This window comes from Urocitellus parryii, chromosome 2 (assembly GCF_045843805.1).
Source record: "Urocitellus parryii isolate mUroPar1 chromosome 2, mUroPar1.hap1, whole genome shotgun sequence".
In the NCBI taxonomy this organism is placed as follows: domain Eukaryota; kingdom Metazoa; phylum Chordata; class Mammalia; order Rodentia; family Sciuridae; genus Urocitellus; species Urocitellus parryii.
Window position 1 is genome coordinate 169,262,818 of NC_135532.1, and position 19,804 is coordinate 169,282,621.

A 19,804-nucleotide genomic window follows, 5' to 3' on the forward strand; every position below is an offset into this window, starting at 1 on the left:
GGTTTCTTAAGCAATATTAACATCCATTTTATAGAACAATTGGGGAGATATATGACAAGAGAAGATCTTCAGAGCTGTTTTTGTTTATTCTTTATTGGATGGCCATATTCTGTCATCTAAATCTCCCCGTAGTGAGACAGTGCTGTACTGGCTCTGTGGTTTCTCTTTCTCTTCAGTTTCATTTCCCAAAGCAAGATATGGTTCTTATCTGTTTTCTACAGTCCTTTTTCTCATAGTTTCTCTTCTCTTCTTTCTCAAGTATGCAGTAATTTTTAACTTTTATTAAAAAGCACTATTTTTTAATTTTTCAAGTTATAAGGTTTAAGATTATAAAATTGCTCTAGAATATATTTTTATATAACTTGGGTATACATTCTCTTCCTAGGGGAATAAACCCCAAATTAAGTTAATAAAAAAGTAGCCTTTGACAAGTTCCTTGCTAGTGCATCAAAGCATTTCACTTATAAAAGTTCTTAATATCCCAGAATCAAATCTTCAAAGTTAGAGTTAGATAATCCTGGTACAAGAATGATGATAAAAATAGACAATCAACAATAATAGTAACCATAAATAAACCTAGATGTTTGAACACACAGTTATGTAGAAGACATTAAAATTTTTTTCAGTCTTTTTTCCCCTTTCTTTTTAAGCAGGGGTATGGTTTTTCCCTAGGTGATCTTCACTCCTAAAAATTCAGAGTGAGGGAATAGAAACTATAGAATAGAGAATGTGACACATATTTAGGATAAGTGCATCCAATTTATAACTAGCACTTAAGCTAATGTAATTTGAGAGAAAATAGTATTCTGTCTTTTATGTTCAGGGGAAATTTGGATAGTCTAATATACTAAGGCTTTAGACAAACCTGATTGGGAATCCTATCCTCTACTTTCTCTTCTCCCCTCTCTATTTAAAAATATATATTTATATGTATATGTATATACATAGACACACACACACAAACACATATATATGCACACACACTTTGACTTTGGTGATATTTTCTAAACTCTTAGCCCCAGTTTTCTTATGTGTAAAATGATAAGGATAATAGTGACATTTCATAATTTTTGTAAGGATAAAGTAAGATGGCATAAACATAGAGCAGTATTAGGTGCCTGGTAAAAAATGAATTATAATCATGATTAGTTTTGAAGAGTTATAGTAATGTATATATAGGGAGTGCCAATGAATGTAATTTCTATAAACTTTTAAAAAACATTTATCAGACCTTGAAAATAAGATCTATTAAAAAGTCTGGCATGTGGTCAGGAGGTATAGTATGTTCTTACAATTGTAAACTAAATGATTAGCAGTAGTTGATTCACCGGTAAAAGAGTTTGAATAACAGAATTCAGTAGAATTAATTTTGGATTTGGGATAGTGCTAGTTTTAATGTTTATTTTCAGATAAAGGTTGATAAATTATAAAATTTTTAAGTTTTCAGTGGCATCACTTTTTGCTCTGATGGAATGATGATGAGCAGTGACTATAGAAAAATTGTCTTTAAGTGGACCTTCCCCTCAAAAAGTAGTAAAGCTCTAGAGCACAGTCAGAAATTATACTAATGAAAAATTGATTAAAATTATATTTACAGTTAAGATTCTTTGCTTAGGATGGAATATGGGACAGAGTATGGGTTTTGGAGTTAGTTGAATTAAGAAATAAACTGACAGTAGTAATTGTATGTTCTTTTATGAAGATGTTGACATTATATGATGCTACAGCAAAAACAGAGAAGTGTTAAAGACAAAGTAGAAAATGTTTTCCTGTTCTTCATAACTATAGTAATTATATTTGAAACCTGAAGATACTAACATAGACGAAGGAAATCCAGAGAGAATAGATCGATGGTAGAATTGATGATAGGATTCTCAAAGTAAGAACTAAAAAGTAAGTTATTTAGTCAATTTAGAGAATACATTTGATATTTAGAGCATATGGAAAGCATGAACATGAAATTGCTCAACAAATTCTTTAATTCTAGAACTATATATGTAACCCTTTGAAATTGAAAAGTTGTTTACTTTAAAAAATAACATGTTTGAAGGCAAAGAAAAGGCAGTACTAAAAAGTTGAATATTTTAACTGTATAACTGTAGGATAATTAGAATTATAAATTGGTCCAGAATAGTTGTGGTAGACTTATTGATTAATAAATTCATGCTTATTGTTAAGTAAAGTAAAGATCTTTTGAGTACATTTCTGTCTTTTGCAGTTAATCTCATTCTATACAAGCTGCAGAAGGCTGTGAACTCCTTGTAATTAAACAGTCTTTGATAGGTATGTTCTCAAATGTATTTTTATATGGAAGGGAACAGTAACTGGTTTATAATTTTTATCAAGTTCTCATAGGGATTTATGACTATCTCGTATCCCCTAACACCCCCTAAGCACAAAACTGTGGATATAAGACAAAGAGGTCATGTCATATGAATGGATGAGTATGTGGTTTGAGTTCCTAACTTGATCATTTCTTAGCTTCATTAATTTAAAGATGTTTCCCATTGGTAAAATGTGGTGAGAGTATTCCATTCAAAGATTTATTGTGAAAATAAAAGTGATAATATATTGAAAAAAAAACTTCTTAATAAAACCCTAAAACAGAGGTTAAGATTAACAGATTATACTTTGTTTGGCCCTCATAGCTATATGTTTTGTTTTGAATTAATTGCAAATGCCTAAAAATCAGGGTCTTTTATATAAAAATCAAGATTTCCAGTTTTTTCCCCATAGGATATTATTGTGTTCCTAATTTCCTCCTTGACCTAATTGATGTTTGGCAAAGGGATTAAAATATAAAAGAGGAAATATTATTTAAAATTATACCTCTTATGTCACTTTATTGTTAATTTGTGGTCTAAAATCCTGGAGACCATATTTATACATGTATACCACTAAATATGCTGATTTTGGAATGAGTACTGATTTTTATCGTGGTAAAATAAATATTTTTCCAAGTGTTTCATTAAAACAATAACATTTTAACTCAAAGATGCAAAAACTAAAAATCTTTCTATTTAATTATCCTTGTTAATTATGTCTTTTTATTTATACCATCTAGATAGGTTAATGATCATTTCTCTTCTGTTTTTAAATATTTTAAAAATGATTTTACTGCATAACTGAACATTAATCTGCTATTCATTTTAAATAAAGCCATTTTGGCAGTTTTTTTTTTTTTAAACTAGATTTCTACCTTCTTTAAAAAAAAAAACAGAAGGTGACCTGGCAGTCATCAAGCCCATATCTCCTCTTGGCAGCAGTTGGCTGGAGCACAGTGTAATTACCTTCTAAGATTGGGCTTATTCATTCTTTAGGTCATTGTGGTTCCCACAGGTCTGCTTTATCATTTAAGTTACCTGACCGGCTTCTCTATAGCATCATTTAGCTGTAGTTAAATGACAGTCATCTCTCTTTGTATTTTCCTTATGTCATTTCAGAAAAAGATTGAAAGTCAGAGGGCTATGGTTTTACTCTAGGATGCCATTACTAATATCTTACACATTTATTATCATAGAGAATTCTCTGTCACATATTAAGGTGGTGTGTGCACTCTGTAAGAACAGAAGTGTACTAGTGAAAAGAACAGAGGAATAAGGCAGAATCTACACTAAACAATAAAATCTTGAAATAGACATGAATATGGTCCATAGGAAATAATGAGAAAAGAACTATTTTACACATAATTTAGCACCTTATATTTACTTAAAATAAGTTTGGTTGTATTTTAGAGAGGCAAGAGCAATATGAACCCAAGTCAACTACAAGGATCTTTCATACAGCCATTGTGTTAAAAATACTGTGCAAAACCACATTTCTATTCTTTAAAAAAAATTACAATCCAATAGACATGTCCACAAAGAAGTAAATAATACCAGGTAGTTTGTGTTAGATTTTGGTGAATGGCATTGTAAATGCATCAGGAGAGGAAAGGAATATGGGATTCTGAATTAGTAGGGAAATGACTTTAAGGAAGAAGGAACTTTGAAATAGGATTCAAATTTTAATAGCACAAAAGTGCAGAGAAAAGCAGGCTGTAGTAGTTTAGCCTTTAGTCAACTGAAAATTAGTTTATGTTTAGCAAGAATGGAAGGGCATGACTCTGAAAGAATTATGACAGAAAATATAGGACTAGATGTGAATGATGAAGGAGGTAGAGGAATATATAGATTGATGAGAAGACCTTGAAGGAGTTAAATTTATAAAATTGAAGACCAAAAAAAGCCCATTACTATAGGTGCTCACATAGGGCATGATGATATTTATAAATAAGGAAAGATACATATAAATAGTGAGAGATTTGAGTGGCATCTCCATTGTACATATCTTTATAAAAGAACTTTGATTCTTACTTTAGATTCACAAAATATATATATGCTAGCTCAAAATTGAAGTTTTCTTATCTACCTGTTGATATATCTTAGCTAACCTCTCATCTTTTTATTTTAACTGGTTTTGTGCTTCCATATTCTACCTTTAGTAAATATTAGTTGCATCATCATGGGCAGGGACTTCATTTCTTCCACCTCCCATTTCCTTTTTCTGTTATATAGGGATATTCACTACTTTACAGAATTGTTGGGAAGCTGAAAGATCAAAGTGATTAGGAAAAACTTTTTAAATTGCTTCATACATAATAGCTATTATCATTGTTTTGTTTTGTATTGGTGTTCATTTTCTTAGGTTTTTATGATATCTGCTTTCTACTTTCTCATCTCTTTGATACTCAAGTTCCATTCTAATTTTTCTTCAAATCACTGTCTTCGCATTAGTTGACATTAACACTTATTTCTCTCTGTCCAAACCCTCATTCAAGCATCTAAAACTTAGCACCTTCATTCTGCTTTCATCTTTTTCACTGAGCTTGCCACTACTAACAAACTCTTTAGTTTATTTTCAGTTTAATCTTTATCCTTTGATTTCTCAGTTGTGCCTTCTAGGGATATTATAAACCAACCTCACAGTTTTCATATTGCTTATGTTGTTTTTATATCTGTTTCTTAAAATATAGGGATAAACATTGAGATTTTAAAAAATAATTTTGCATGTATTCAGTTTTGAATTAAAGCAGTATGAAGAATATCTGTTATAAAGATGGTGTGAATTTTTATATTCATTTACATTTATGTTTGTTTAAGGGCTAGAGGGATGGATTTCTTTTTTTTTCAGAGTAATCACTTCCTATTTAAAAAGTTAAATATGAAGTATGAAGCATAATGTCTGGCTCATAGTAAGTGTTCTAAAAATGTTAGCCACTGTAGTTGTCATTGTAAATCAAGGCCAGTCTTTTGTTTATTAGCAGTGTTGATTTTATGAACATTAAAATTTCTCCTTTCCCAAGATCTACCCACCATAGTAATGGATATCCATTAATTTGAATTTAGACTTTCACCTATCAAACTTTGTTATGTAACATTGTTAACATAAAGATAAATCTGTTTAAAAGATAAATTTGTTTAACATAAAGATAAATCTAGGGACTGCTCATGTTCTGTTGGTGCTGTATCACTGAGCTGCATTGACATGTTCTATTTTTTTTTAATCTGGTTGGTAGTTTTACACTTGTTATTTTGTAAAAGTTCACCAAGTTTATTGTTTATTTTCTATTTTGTATGTATGCTATATTTTAATAAAGTGTTAAATAAACACATTATAACCTGAGAAATTATATATCAAAATTATTATAGTTATTGATATATATTGGTATAATTTTTTTATAGCTTTCATATCTTAGAGGTTTTAAACTTGTTTAGCTTGTGATAGCTCAGTATCCTAAATTCCTTCTAGGTGATAGATTTTAATGGCATCATTTGAACCATGATTTAATTCACATTTAAAATTTATTTTAGAATCTTCTGAAGTGGAAGATTTGGTTAAATTTCAACATCCTTTAATGATATCCTTATCCATGAAAAACTTAAAGCACTAAACTAAACTAAACTAAAAAGATTGCTTTTTCTTTTTGAAGTTTCCCATGAGTACTTTGCTGTGTGTTCATTCATTTTATTCTGCTGTACAAGACTGAAAATTAAAAAAATATTCTACTTATATCATCTTTTAAGCAACACTGAAATTATTTAGCTTTTTAAAATAAGATTATTTTTAGTTGTAGATGGACACAATACCTTTATTTGTTTGTTTGTTTGTTTGTTTGTTTTTATGTGATACTGAGGCGATAACCCAGTGCCTCATATGTGCTAGGCAAGCGCTGTACCACTGAGCCACAACTCCAATCCTGAAATTATTTAGCTTTCAGCAGAAAATCTTAGACTAGTTTATTTTAGTCTAAAAATGTTTCTATCATTGTTTAATAAATACTATTTTTAGAGTATAGCTGTTTCTTTTTTTTCCTCAGAATTAAGTATACAGAAATAAACTCAGGTGTATTTGCTTATTTGTAATAGTAATACCTTTCTAAGCCATTTTAATTACTGTTTTTTGAAAACTGATTACCGCATTAGAACATGCTCATATTTTTGAGATCAAGGTATTTTTGCTCTATCTTAAAAAATCAATATTTGTATTTAATTTTAGATGATTTCAAACCTGCTTCTATTGACACTTCTTGTGAAGGAGACCTTGAAGTTGGCAAAGGTGAACAGGTGACAATAACTCTGCCAAATATAGAAGTAAGTATATTTTTAGATTAAGACTAAAAGGATCTTTTTTGCAGGATTTTCAGTGAATTTAAATGAAAATAATTGCACATTTATGTAATGATGGTTAGTTAAAGTAGTTAATAAGCACATCAAGGCAACAAAAGATATTTTAAACTATTTTGGGTGAAATAATCTTAAAATATCTTTATCTATTTAATACTTGTAAGAATTATCATAGCAAATGATTTGAAAAAATTGGTGGTCTAAGCAAATATTCATTTAATTTCTATTATGAGTTATGTTTTGTATTCTTAACTAGGGATAACAACTTGTTTCTTGCCTTCTAGTTCTAATTTGATATAACAGACAGACACAAAAACATCTAGTGTTGGTTGGAGGTGGGGGTGCATGCCTGTAATTCCAGCAGCTTGGTAGGCTGAGGCAAGAGGATTGCGAATTCAAAGCCCGTCTCAGCAACTTAGCAAGGTCCTAAGCAACTCAGTGAGACCTTGTCTCCAAATAAATACAAAAAAGGGCTGGGGATGTTGCTCAGTAGTTAAGCACCCCTGAATTGGTACCAAAAAAAAATTAGTGTTATAAGTTAAGGGCATATAGAAAATTCTGTGCAAGCATATACATTGAATCAAAGACTCTCTGATAGACTTTTGAAAGACTTCACAAAGAAAACATTAATTGACCTGAGCTTTAAAGGGGGATTTTAACAGGCACAAAGGGGGTATAATATTTACTCAAACAGAACAACATGTGAAAGGCTCTAATGCTTTGAAAGAACAAGGAATTTGTGGACTTTATGTAGTAAATCATTGTATAATGAAAAGTGCAAGAATAGAAATGTGAAAGATAGGTTGGGATCAGATTGTGAGTATCTTTTATGTTGTGATGTAGAATTTAGACTTTATCCCATAGCCATTCGGGAACCATTAGGGGTTTTTAAGCAGAGAAAGTAATATGATTAGATTTGTAGTTTTGGAGAGCTTTTAGCAGTATAGGGAATATCTCTCACCTGAATTGCTTAGAACCAGAATTGTTCTGATTTCTGATTTTTTTTATTTTATAAAATTTGCGTGTACATAATGAAATATCCTAAGAATGGGACCCAAGACTAAATGTGAAATTCATTAATCTTCTATATGCATCTATATACAAGTTGAAGGTAATTTTAGACAATATTTGTAATATTTTTTGCATACGAAACAAAGTTTCATAGTTAGAATTTTCCACTTGTGGTGTCATGTTGGCACTCAAAGTTTTTTTTTTTTTTTTTTTTTTGGAACATTTTGGATTTTAAATTTTCAGGTTAGGGATACTTAACCTTAGTTTGGGGAAAAGGTTGAAAAAGAAAGTGACCAGGTCACAGAGACCTTAAACAAAAATTTTGCCTGCTTTAAAATTTCTAGATATATCCATAACTATCAAATACTATTTGCATTAAAATACAAATCCTTTGTGGTATGGTCTGTTTTTCATAGTCCTTGAGTTAGAAATTTCATTTTTTCCCTTATTTTTCTTTTCAGCATTAACACACAACTTCATTGATGATACAGAAATGAAAACAATGCAAACAACAAAAGAGAGCTTACTTATAACAAATTGATTCACTGTCATTTATGCAGAGAAAATGGTAGAAATAGTTCAAGCTAGGCAGGAAGATAAAAAGCAACAAACATGTGTTCAGTGATGTTCATTTATCCAGCTTAAACCCAAAGACCAACTTGTTTAAATATTCAGCACTGATAATACAATATGGTGTCCATTATTCAAAATCAGTGACTGAAAGAATTTCTTTACCATATAAGCGAGGTGGAGAAAAGGAATCATTTATAATATATGTTGTTTCTAAAGTACAACACCAAGAAGTTACTTCTAGCTCTTTGGGAACATATACATACCCAGTTTGATTGTGAATTGTCTGACTTTTACTTTCACCAAGCAATCATGGTGCCTTTTTATTCCCAATACCTTATCAGTCCACACTTGAAATTCTTTTAAGAATAAAATAAAAGTGAACCTTCACTGAATTGATTCTGGTAGATTCATTTTCTTCTTATTTAAAATTATCATTTACATTCTCAAAAATGACCGAACTTTTGGAATAACATTTTTGTTCTGTTTCTCATTAAAGAGGGAACCCAGTGAAGATTGGCCCCTGAGTAGTTTTATAGTCATTGCTGGATTTTCAGCCAAATTTAAAAAGACTTCCAAAAGCTGAAGTTTAGTTTCTTCATTTCTGACTGAAAATAAATGAAAAAAGTTTGAAATGGAATTATCAAGCATATACGGTTACTTATTATTAACAATCTTATTTATAAGCAATCTTAGTCCAGCCAGCTGTACAGATGATTTCAAGTGAGAAGTGATGTGTCATAACACACTTGATTCCTGTGTATCTTAAGCGTGCACTAATTTTTGGCATTCACACTTGTTATTTAGAATGTTAAATTCTTTAACAACAGATCCTGAATATTGAGAATCTTTGCAATAGTTGGGAGAATCTTGGATCACAAATAATATCTGTTAAATACATAAGCAGCATTATTATCTAGAGCAAGTAATGCTTCTATAAGAATATGAGCCTTTTCAGACATTTCAACCAAAGCAACTTTCTGTAGTTCTTGAGGGGACAAAATAATGTCATCTGAACTAGGGGAAGCCTGTTTCTAGACATCCTGACTTGTCTAGGTTTGGCCTGACTCTACCTCTGGTCCTGACCTCAGTTCCAATCTGAGCACTATACTATATTATTGCTTTCATTACTGCCATCATCATCAGAACTAGCTGAAGAACAATCCTCAGCATCATCCACACCCACAAAGCTACCCTTAGCCTTTTTATCCTTATTCTATTTTCTTCCCATGGTCAGTTTTTAAATACATAGCAGGGATTTAAATACATAGCAGAATAGTCATGAGGGCTGTGGGTCCAGGTGCAGCCCTGTGAAATCTGATCTTCCTCAGCTGCTTCAAAGCCACAATAGTTGATTCTGGAAGTAGACTTCCTTGTGGCAGTTATTTTGCCCTTCATCGCTGACCTGGATTGGTGCCACACCCAACAATCTTTCTGATCTCAAATTCACTCCTAAACTGGAAAGTCTTGGACCTACTGCAGGGATCCAGAATAATTTCCCAATTTCCTTCTTCTTCCTTCTACCTCACGCCCATCTGCCTTCAGGGAAATTTCCTAGTATTCAGGGGGTTTTTGTTCTTCTATACTAACTTTATCAATCCTCAGAGAAAACAAAGACTGTAACTTTTTACTATAAAATATAAAGAAAATCCTGGAGTTTTGAGGTTGTTTTTGTTTGTTTTAATTTTTCAGTAGGAGTGGTTTTTGTGCTGGTCCATCCACATTTTCTTTTGTGTATCAGTGAGATGGTTTGTCATGGTTAGAGGTGTAGTAAGCTGTCTGTCCTCTAGTCTGCTGTCTTTTTCTTACTTTTATCAGCCAACACCACTTATTGAGAACCCACTGATGCCAGACTGTATTAGTTGCTGCTGCTGAAGGTTTTCCTAAGGCTAATTAAATGGGGAGTGGGTTTCTTATTGAATATTTCTCATTTGCTCCTATAGGATCTGAAAGAAATGAAAAGTCAATTCAGTTTGAAATGTTGTAGATAAATTAACCTTTGTATTATTATCTTATAAAAATGCTCACATTCTGGAATTTCTAAAATAGTTTGGAAATTTATTCTGCAATCTAAGGCTTATTTGCTTCATGATCTTTATTGAAGAATAGTCTAAAATAGTCACTTAATTTTAAAATTTACTGAAAAGCCTTATGTTGACATTAAGAACCATTAGCCTGTTGTTTGAAACTGCATTTTTATTGGTCAACTATGGTTGGTTTGCAGAAAAAAATTCAATTTGATTCTTCTTTGCATGTAGAATATTGTTTTCTTAAATTGTAGTCCTCTCATCCTCATTCCTTACATTATTTTTTCTCTCCTAGCAAATGGGGATTCTTACTAACTTATATTAGTCTTATGTGTATGTTTCTTTTTAATTTACACTTATTCTGCTTTATCTAGAGTTTCATCTACTATGTGTTTGGTTAGGGTCTCAATTGAAATATCTCTTTTAAACAAATGACAGTTATATAGGGGGCATATATTTTCAAGATGAAACACTGTAAATTTCTGTCCCAGTGGCTCTAGAGACTGAGGCAGGAAGATCCAGAGTTCAAAGCCAGCCTCAGCAGCAGTAAGGTGCTAAGCAACTCAGTGAGACCCTTTCTCTAATATATATAGAATATTATAGGAGCACAAAAGAAAGGTAACCCTACCAGAGGAGGAGGAGGAGACATCAGGATTGTTAAGAGCCACAGCCGAAGGGGCCCCAGCAAACTTTCAGACTGCCAGCTGATGATTGGCTCACAGTGGCCCCAGCAACATCTAGCTGATTGGCTCCTCTGTGGTGATGCTCATTGAGCTGTTTCCCTGCCCTTTCAGACCACGGAGCTGCTCATTGGGGGACTTTTTTGGCTCCGCCCACGCGACCCAGCCAATCGGCCTCAAGAGCAGGAGGATTGTGGGAGGTGGAGAGGCTTGTGGTGGTGAGAGAGGCTTGTGGGAAGCCGGTGGTGGCAGTTTGGCTCTGAGGGTTTTTCCTGAGGAGCTGTTTTGTTTGGCATGTGTGGTTCTAAAAATAAAGTTAGTTTCTTTTGACAAGTGGCTCCTGATTGTGCCAAAGCAACTCAGTGAGACCCTTTCTCTAATATACATAGAATATTATAGGAGCACAAAAGAAAGGTAACCCTACCAGAGGAGGAGGAGGAGACATCAGGATACACTGAATCTTGAAGGTGAATTGAAGTTACCCAGTTGAAGGAAAGAGGGAAAGACATTTTAGAGAAAAGAAAAAGACATGGACCAAGAGACAGCAACAAAAGAAAATATTTGAAGAACTACTTATACATCCCACTATGGCCAGGTCAAAAGGGATGAAGATAGAAAGGTATTTAGGAATCAGATTAATAAAGGACCTAATATGCATTATAATTTAATTTGAACTTTTTTTCTGTAACTCATTTAGACAGTTGAAAGAGAATTGTTCAAATTGCCACTCTAAGAGCAAATATATTTTTGCTGAGCATATAGTACTTGAACAATTATAAATAAGAATGGAAATTACCTTTGTGAGAGTGTTTTCCCCTTCTTTTAAAGAACTTCTTTAAGTGAGTAAGAGGTTTACTTTTTTAGCATCTTTAATTCTGTGGATATTATATGAAAATGTAATAATTATTAATTGGAAGCATTTAGATTCTTGTATTTTCTTTATGAACTTGCTTTCATCATCATGGTAGCCTAGAAAGAACAGTAGGGTCTTCAGATTCTGGTGGTTCTTTGTAGGGTAGATTTTCTAATTCTAATTTCTTTTCTAATTTCGAATTTCTTTGCTGTTACAGAATAGAAGAAATTAATAAAAATGAAAACTGTTAGGCTGGTTAAATAGTGGGCATTTACAAATCTCTTTTTCCTACAGACAATTCTCTATAGATGGTTGTTATAAAATTCAAAATTTCAAATTTGAAAAGTTTCACTTTACTCAACAGTTAATAATTTGTCATTTACACTTCTGAGATTGGCTTATTTTCAATTCTGACTCTTTATTTTGTGGCGTACTTTTGTGGGACTTATATGAATATGTCCACTGGAAACTTGCTACTATCTCTCTTATTATGCAGACAGTGCATTTCTTATAACTTTCTTGACTGTTTATAAATTTAATTCTCAAACCTTGGGCTTATGAGGGTTTTACAAATATGATGTGCTACTGTGTCATACTAGACAACATATCTTAGGCAAAACCCCTTTCAAGATGAACCTGGTCTTGTTCCCTTCATTAGGTTTACTTAGCACACATGGGGAAATAGCTCCACCACATTATTGAGACTTTAGCCTACTTTAGGACCAGCATCCTATTTTAATATCTTGTTAGTTACATTTTTAAATTGTGTATTTTATCATTGCACAATATCCTTTTTTATTTTTATATATTTTTATTCTAATTAGTTATACATGACAGTAGAATGCATTTTGACACATCACACATAAATGGAGTATAACTTCTCATTTGTCTGGTTGTACATGATGTCACGTTATACAGGTAATGTAATCATATATACACATAGGGTAATAATGTCTGATTCATTCTACTATCCTTCCTACCCCACTACCTCCTCCCCTCCCTTTACTCCCCTCTATCTAGTCCAAAATATGTCTATCTCCCGGCTTATTGTGAATTAGCATCTGCATATTAGAGAAAATATTTAGCCTTTGGTTCTTTGGGATTGGCTTATTTTGCTTAGTATAATATTTTCCAGTTCCATCCATTTACTGGCAAATGACATAATTTCAAATTCTTGAAGGCTGAATAATATTCTGTTGTGTGTATATACCACATTTTCTTTATCCATTTATCTCCTGAAGGGGCATCTAGGTTGGTTTCACCATTTATAAATGGTTTCACCATTTATAAACATTGATGTGGCTGCTTTACTGTAGTATGCTGTTTTCAAGTCCTTTGAGTATAAATCAAGGAGTGGGAGAGCTGGGTCAAATGGTGGTTCCATTCCAAGTTTTCCAAGGACTCTTCATACTGCTTTCCATATTGGCTGCACCAATTTGCAGTCTCACCAGTAATGTATGAATGTGCCTTTTTCCCCAGATCCTCCCCAACACTTTTTTAAATTGATTTTTTAAAAAATAAATGACAATGGAATGCATTACAATTCTTATTGCACATATACAGCACTACTTTTCATATCTCTGGTTGTATATAAAGTATGTTAACACCAATTGTGTCTTTATACATGTACTTTGGATAATGATGTCCATCACATTCCACCATCCTTGCTAATCCCCTGCCCTCTACCTTTCCCTCCCACCCCTCTGCCCTGTATAAATTTCATCTATTCCTCCCATGCTCCCCTTCCCTACCCCTCTATGAGTCAGCCTCCTTATATAAGTCACCAATATTTATTGTTGTTTGTATTCTTAATAGCTGCCATTCTGACTGGAGTGATATGAAATCTTAGTTTTGATTTGCATTTCTCTAATTCCTAGAGATGTTGAACATTTTCAATCCATGTGTATTCTTAGAGGGAAAGTAGTTCTCAACACCACCATATAGTTGGGTTCTATTTTACCACTGTATGTCCTTTAATTGGGGAATTTAATCTGTTTGATCTATCCTGCTATTGATGCCTTGTATAGCATTTTTAGTTTTACTGAGTGTATCAGCTTAAAATTTTGCTTTATTTAACAAATTGCTTCTATCTCTTCATTAGGTTTCTCTTTTAGAGCATTGGAATGTTTCTCTAATTTCTTTAAGCTCATTGAATTTCCTTATAACAGCCATTTTTAATATTTTAAATTCTCTGAGAGTGCTCCCATACTGATTATTATCTGGTCAGTTTCTATAACCTGATTATGAGTTCTAGGTGTGGTCATGGTTTATTGAAAGCTGTGATACTTCTTGGCTTATGATGTCATCTGGGCATTGAAGAATCAGTTTTCCTAATCTGACTTATTTGTGCCCATCTTTTCAGAAATTCTAAACAGGTTGCCTGTTTTCTCTGCACCTGTATTCATTTTTAATATTTCAACACTAGGTGGCACTCAGATTTCAGATTTTTCAGGGAACACCAGAGGGCAATCTAAACCCAGTTTTGTCCCAAATACAATGTTGGTATGTTCTTCAGAAAGAATCAGGAGAGTACCCTGAAGTACTAGTATGGGTCCACAAGCCTCAACCTGAAGCCAACTGTGGATGCCTCATTCACAGTTCACAGCCTGTGATCAACTCTGCAGCATTCTGCTCAGCTCTAGAAAGTGTCAACATTGATGGACCAGCCCCAGGCTCCTGTGTCACACCTGTGGACACCAGTGCTGCCAAGCTGTATCTCACCTTGACCCTATACTCTGCCAAGAACAGCGCAACACTGGATCCACACTGCTATGGGCTCCCTGTTGCTAAGGTAGACTTGTGGACCAAGATGGCTACCAGGTGATGCTAGCTGGAGAAGAAGTCCAGTGGACTGGGGCATGTCTTCCTCTGACGCTAGGGCTGTTCCACAGCCTTTAGAATCTCGCCAATGTTAGGTTGCACCAGCCTAGCACTAAGTTCCAGGACAAAATCTGCTTGCTACCCTGTTCTTCCTCCCCTACATCCCCTGCACAGGGAATAGGGTTTTACATCACTCTGTACTTCACAAGTTTGGGGTCATGTTGGTGAAAGCAGTCCCTTGTCCCTGATGGCTAAGCTGGTTTGTACTTGAGTCTCAACAAACACAAGGACCTGCACAGCCTAGAGGCCCATCTGTGACCACTGATATGCTGCCCAAGGTTGGGGGGGATGAGTGGTAGAAACAGTCTGTTAGCCACCAAGACTTGTTCTAAGCTGGGTCATACCCGAGTCTCAAAGTTGCAAGGGACTGTACAGTCTTAGGATGAGGGTACATGTGTCCCAGGTTCACTTCAAGGCTGGAAGCAATGTATCAAAAACTCAGAACTGCCCCAACAGCACGAAGGTCTTTGCCTACTGCTGAAGCCAATCTAGAGGCTCTGCCTATGGGCTCTGGCTTACAAATGGGGATTTCAGTTTCTGCCTAGTGCAAGGTCTCACCATGGAGGAACCTGGCACTGGGCTCCAAGACAAAGCCCTGTGCTATCTTTTGTGCCCTGTTTTCTAGTGGATGGAGTCCTGCTCTTTGCTGTGCTGCTGTAGGGTGGAGTAGCAGTCATGGAGGCAGTCAGCTACTTAGCCTAACAGTTCCAGCAGCTCAGTCTGTGGATATTGTCCTGGAGGTGAGGATTGTGGGGCTTTGCCTCGCACTGTGCTTCATCATAGCTGGTCTGTTAACTGAGTTTCAAGTTGAAGGTCTAGACTTAATTTTCTCTCCTCTCCCAATTAGGAGGTCTCTCTCTCTTCTCCATACTGCACTCTTGAAGTTAAGGGATAGGGTGATATAAGCAACTCTTCTCTTCCTGATTTCAATATGTCTTTTCATTTTGTTTTATTAAAAGCAGGTGCATGGGGCTGGGGTTGTGGCTCAGTGGTAGAACACTTGCCTAGCATGTGTGAGGCACTAGGGGTTCGATCCTCAGCACCACATTAAAAAAAATGTATAAGATAAAGGCATTATATCCATCTACAACTAAAAATAGAAAGTTTAAAACAGCAGGTGTGTGGTTTCTCACCTGATTTCCTTAGCTTTTGTTAAAGTAGTTTTGTGTGTGAGTAGCTGTTCAACTTGGTGTTTCTATGGGAAAAAATCACCAGAAGATCTTACTGAGATATCATCTTACTTAGCCTCATTATATTTTATTTATTTATTTGTGTTGGGGATTGAACTCAAGACCTCTCACATGCTAAGTAGGTGCTCTACCACTCAACTATTCCCTCAGCTCCTGATATACAATTGATTTTTATCATTTCTGTCATCTTCTTAATTCTTCATTAGTTTCACAAAGTATCTCTTTTTTTCTTTTTTTTCCCCTTACTTTGGGAGTATTATTATTCCTATCCCAATATTCATAATCAGGCATGTAATTCTGTTTTTATATGAAAACGAAGCTCCTCCACTATTTTTTCCTCTTTTTCTCTATTTCTACTAATTGATATTTTTTTGAATACTTTTATTGTCCCTTAGTAATAAGACTTTTTCCTTCCCCCTTCCACTGCCCTTCCCTTCTACCTTGACTAAACACCCGTGTTTTGCCAACATAACATAATACATTGCAGAATATCTTCATGTCAAGAGTCTCTAGAGCTTATAGTTTACATTTTTATACAGTATAGTCTTATCATTTAAGGTTACATATATATAAATAACTCCTGTCAGGGAATGAGATTGTTCCACACACAGCTTGGAAATTCCCAAGCTTTCCTTTAAATCAGTGGAAGATTCCATGACCCACAACCCCATGACTCTTGATTCTGCATGCCAAAAGTGTTCCCTCTAAAACCTGGAACAAGACAGGGATGCCCTCTCTCACCACTCCTATTCAACATAGTCCTTGAAACATTATCCGGAGCAATTATATGAAAGAAATTAAAGGATAGGAAAAGAAGAACTCAAACTATCATTATTTGCCACTGACATGATTCTATACTTAGAGGATCCAAAAAACTGCACCAGAAAACTTCTAGAATTAATAAATGAATTCAGCAAGGTAGCAGGATATAAAATCAATACCCATAAATCAAGTGCATTTTTATATATCAGTGATAACCTCTCTGAAAGAGAAATTAGGAAAACTACCCCATTCACAATAGCCTCAAAAAATAAATAAAATACTTGGGAATCAATCCAACAAAAGTAGTGGAAGACTTATACAATGAAAACTACAGAACACTAAAGAAAGAAATTGAAGACGACCTTAGGTGATGGAAAGGATTTCCCATGTTCTTAGATAGAAATAATTAATATCATCAAAATGGCCATACTACCAAAAGCATTATGCAGATTTAATGCTATTCCAATTAAAATCCCAATGATATTCCTCATGAAAATAGAAAAAGCAATCATGAAATTCATTTGGAAAAATAAGAGACCCAGAACATCCAAAGCAATCCTTAGCAAGAAGAATGAAGCAGGAGGCATCACAATACCAAACCTTAAACTATACTACAGAGCTATAGTAACAGAAACAGCATGGTATTGGCACCAAAATAGACATGTAGACCAATTTGATATAGAATGAAAGACACAGAGACAAGCCCACATAAATAAAATTACCTCATATTAGACAAAGGCACTGAAAACATACATCGTGTAAAGATAATCTCTTCAACAAATGGTCCTGGAAAAACTAGAAATCCATATGCAGCAAAATGAAATTAAACTCCTATCTCTCACCATGCATAAAACTGAACTCAAAGTGGATCAAGGACCTAGGAATTAAACAGAGACCCTGCTCCTAATAGAAGACAAAGTAGGCCCAAATCTTCATCATGTTAGATTAGGTTCTGAATTCCTTAACCAGATTCCTAAAGCATAAGATATAAAAATCAAGAATTAATAAATGGATGGATTCAAACTAAAAAGCTTCTCAGCAAAGGAGAGTAGGAGAACATCTTTACTACATGAACATCAGATAGAACACTAATTTCCAGGATATATAAAGAACTCAAAAAGCATAACACCAAAAAAAAAAAAAAAAAAAACCCAATCAATAATCGGGCTAAGGAACTGAACAGACACTTCTCAGAAGGTGATACACAATCAATCAACAAATACATGAAAAAATGTTTGATTTCTCTAGTAATTAGAGAAATGCAAATCAGAACTACTCTAAGATTTCATTTCACTCCAATAAGAATGGCAATTATCAAGAATACAACCAATAATAAGTGTTGGTAAGGATGTGGGGAAAAGGCACACTCATACATTGTTGGTGGCACTGCAAATTGGTGCAGCCATTCTGGAAAGCAGTATGGAAATTCCTTACAAAACTTAGAATGGCACCACCATTTGACCCAACTATCTCACTCCTTGGTCTATACTCAAAGGGCTTAAAATTAGCATACTATATCAATGTTTATAGCAGCTCAATTCACAATAGCTAAACTCTGGAACCAACTTCTATAGATGAATGGATTAAGAAACTGTGGTATATATACACAATGGAATATTACTCAGCCTTGAAGAAGAATAAAATTATGACATTTGCCAGTAAATGGATGGAACTGGAGAATATCCTGCTAACGATGTAAGCCAATCCCCAAAATCCAAAGGCCGAATGTTCTCTCTGGTAAGTGCATGCTGATCCATAATGGGTGGGGTTGGAGGGAGAGGCAAGAATGGAGGAACTTTGGGCAAAGGGTAGGAGGGAAGGAGTGGGGGTGTGGGGGCAGGAAAGATGGTGGAATGAGATGGATATCATTACCTTAAGTACATGTATGACTGCCAATATAGTGTAATGCTAAATCATGTACAACCAGAGGAATGAAAAGTTGTGCTCCATTTGTGTACAATGAATCAAAATGCATTCTGCTGTCATATATGCCTAATTCGAATACATAAATAAATAAAAAGAAAAAAAACATTGTATGACCCACAATCCCATGACTCTGCATACCAACAAAACCCAAAACGACAAGGCCTGCTGTTCAAGTGAGATACCTTAAAGCTTCTTTCCTTTTGTCCTAGTGCAAAGCATTTGACTTTTAACAGTGCCAATCTCTTCAGCAATTGCATTCTCCTCAACTGCATCTTTAACTGTACTACTTTTCTGGCCAGACTGCAAAATTTCCATTTCTGGTTTGCTTTTTTTGTTTCTGATTTTCACTGTAAATCAGGCTAACAGCAGCCTGTAATACCCATGCTATAGTCAGGATATTACTCTTGCTGCCTTAAAATTGGTGAACCACATCTCAAAATGCATCCCACATGTTCCCAGGGTACGGATAAAATGCATACAAATTCTTTACTGAGATTTAACAGTGATGGCCTGTAGTCCAGCTGCCAACAAAATCCTCATTTCCATATGCAACTTCACCAGTATCATCTTTACTGTCCACATTTCTGTCAGCATTCTGGTCTTCTGAGCCTCCACCAGAATCACCCATTATACTCCACTTAGAGCACTCTAGGACTTTTGTAGCTTGCTTCTTCAGACTTTTCCGAACTTCCCCTGTAAACCATTTTCAGTGCCCTCTCATTTTCAGGTATAATCACAGAAATGGCCCCACTTCTTGGTACCATTTCCTATGTTAGCTCTCTGTTACAATAATAAATCTCTGAGATAGTTAATTTTTTTATAAAGAGAAAATTTTATTTTGGCTTACATTTTCAGAGGTTTTGATTCATGATCAAGTGAACCTATTGCTTTTAGGTCTTTGTTCTAAGGGTAGCACATCATGATGGAAGTACATGGCAGAAAAAAACCAGTCACCTCATGGCTAGGAAGAGGTGAGACTGGAGTCCCATTGATTAGAAGACCTCCTATGAGATCACTCTTAAAGGTTCTACCACCACCTTCCAGAAGTGCCAGTCTAGGGAACAAGCCTTTAAACATATGGACCTTTGTGGACATTCCAGATCTAAACTATAGCACACACAAATCAATTATGTGTAGTTCTTTGTTTGTGAAGAGTGAGTGGCAAGTTGAGAATGTTGGAGAGGAGATAAGAAGACCATGAAGGACCCCATGTATAGGTTTATGGATTATGGTTTTTATC

The 19,804-nt window shown here is 34.5% G+C and overlaps 1 protein-coding gene and 1 pseudogene across 2 annotated transcripts in view; one reads left to right on the forward strand and one right to left on the reverse strand.

Annotated features, from left to right (window-relative positions):
* Eaf2 (ELL associated factor 2) overlaps positions 1-19,804 on the forward strand; it is a 42,721-nt gene that overhangs the window by 1,193 nt on the left and 21,724 nt on the right. Inside the window, exon 2 of one of the 2 annotated variants that reach the window (XM_026394736.2) lies at positions 6,538-6,632. In XM_026394736.2, coding sequence (XP_026250521.1) covers positions 6,538-6,632 — 95 coding nt within the window. Of the gene's footprint in view, positions 1-6,537; positions 6,633-19,804 lie in introns of those variants that run through there. The other variant, XM_026394742.2, reaches the window with a different exon arrangement.
* On the reverse strand, positions 8,487-9,489 carry LOC113187095 (armadillo repeat-containing X-linked protein 3-like; annotated as a pseudogene).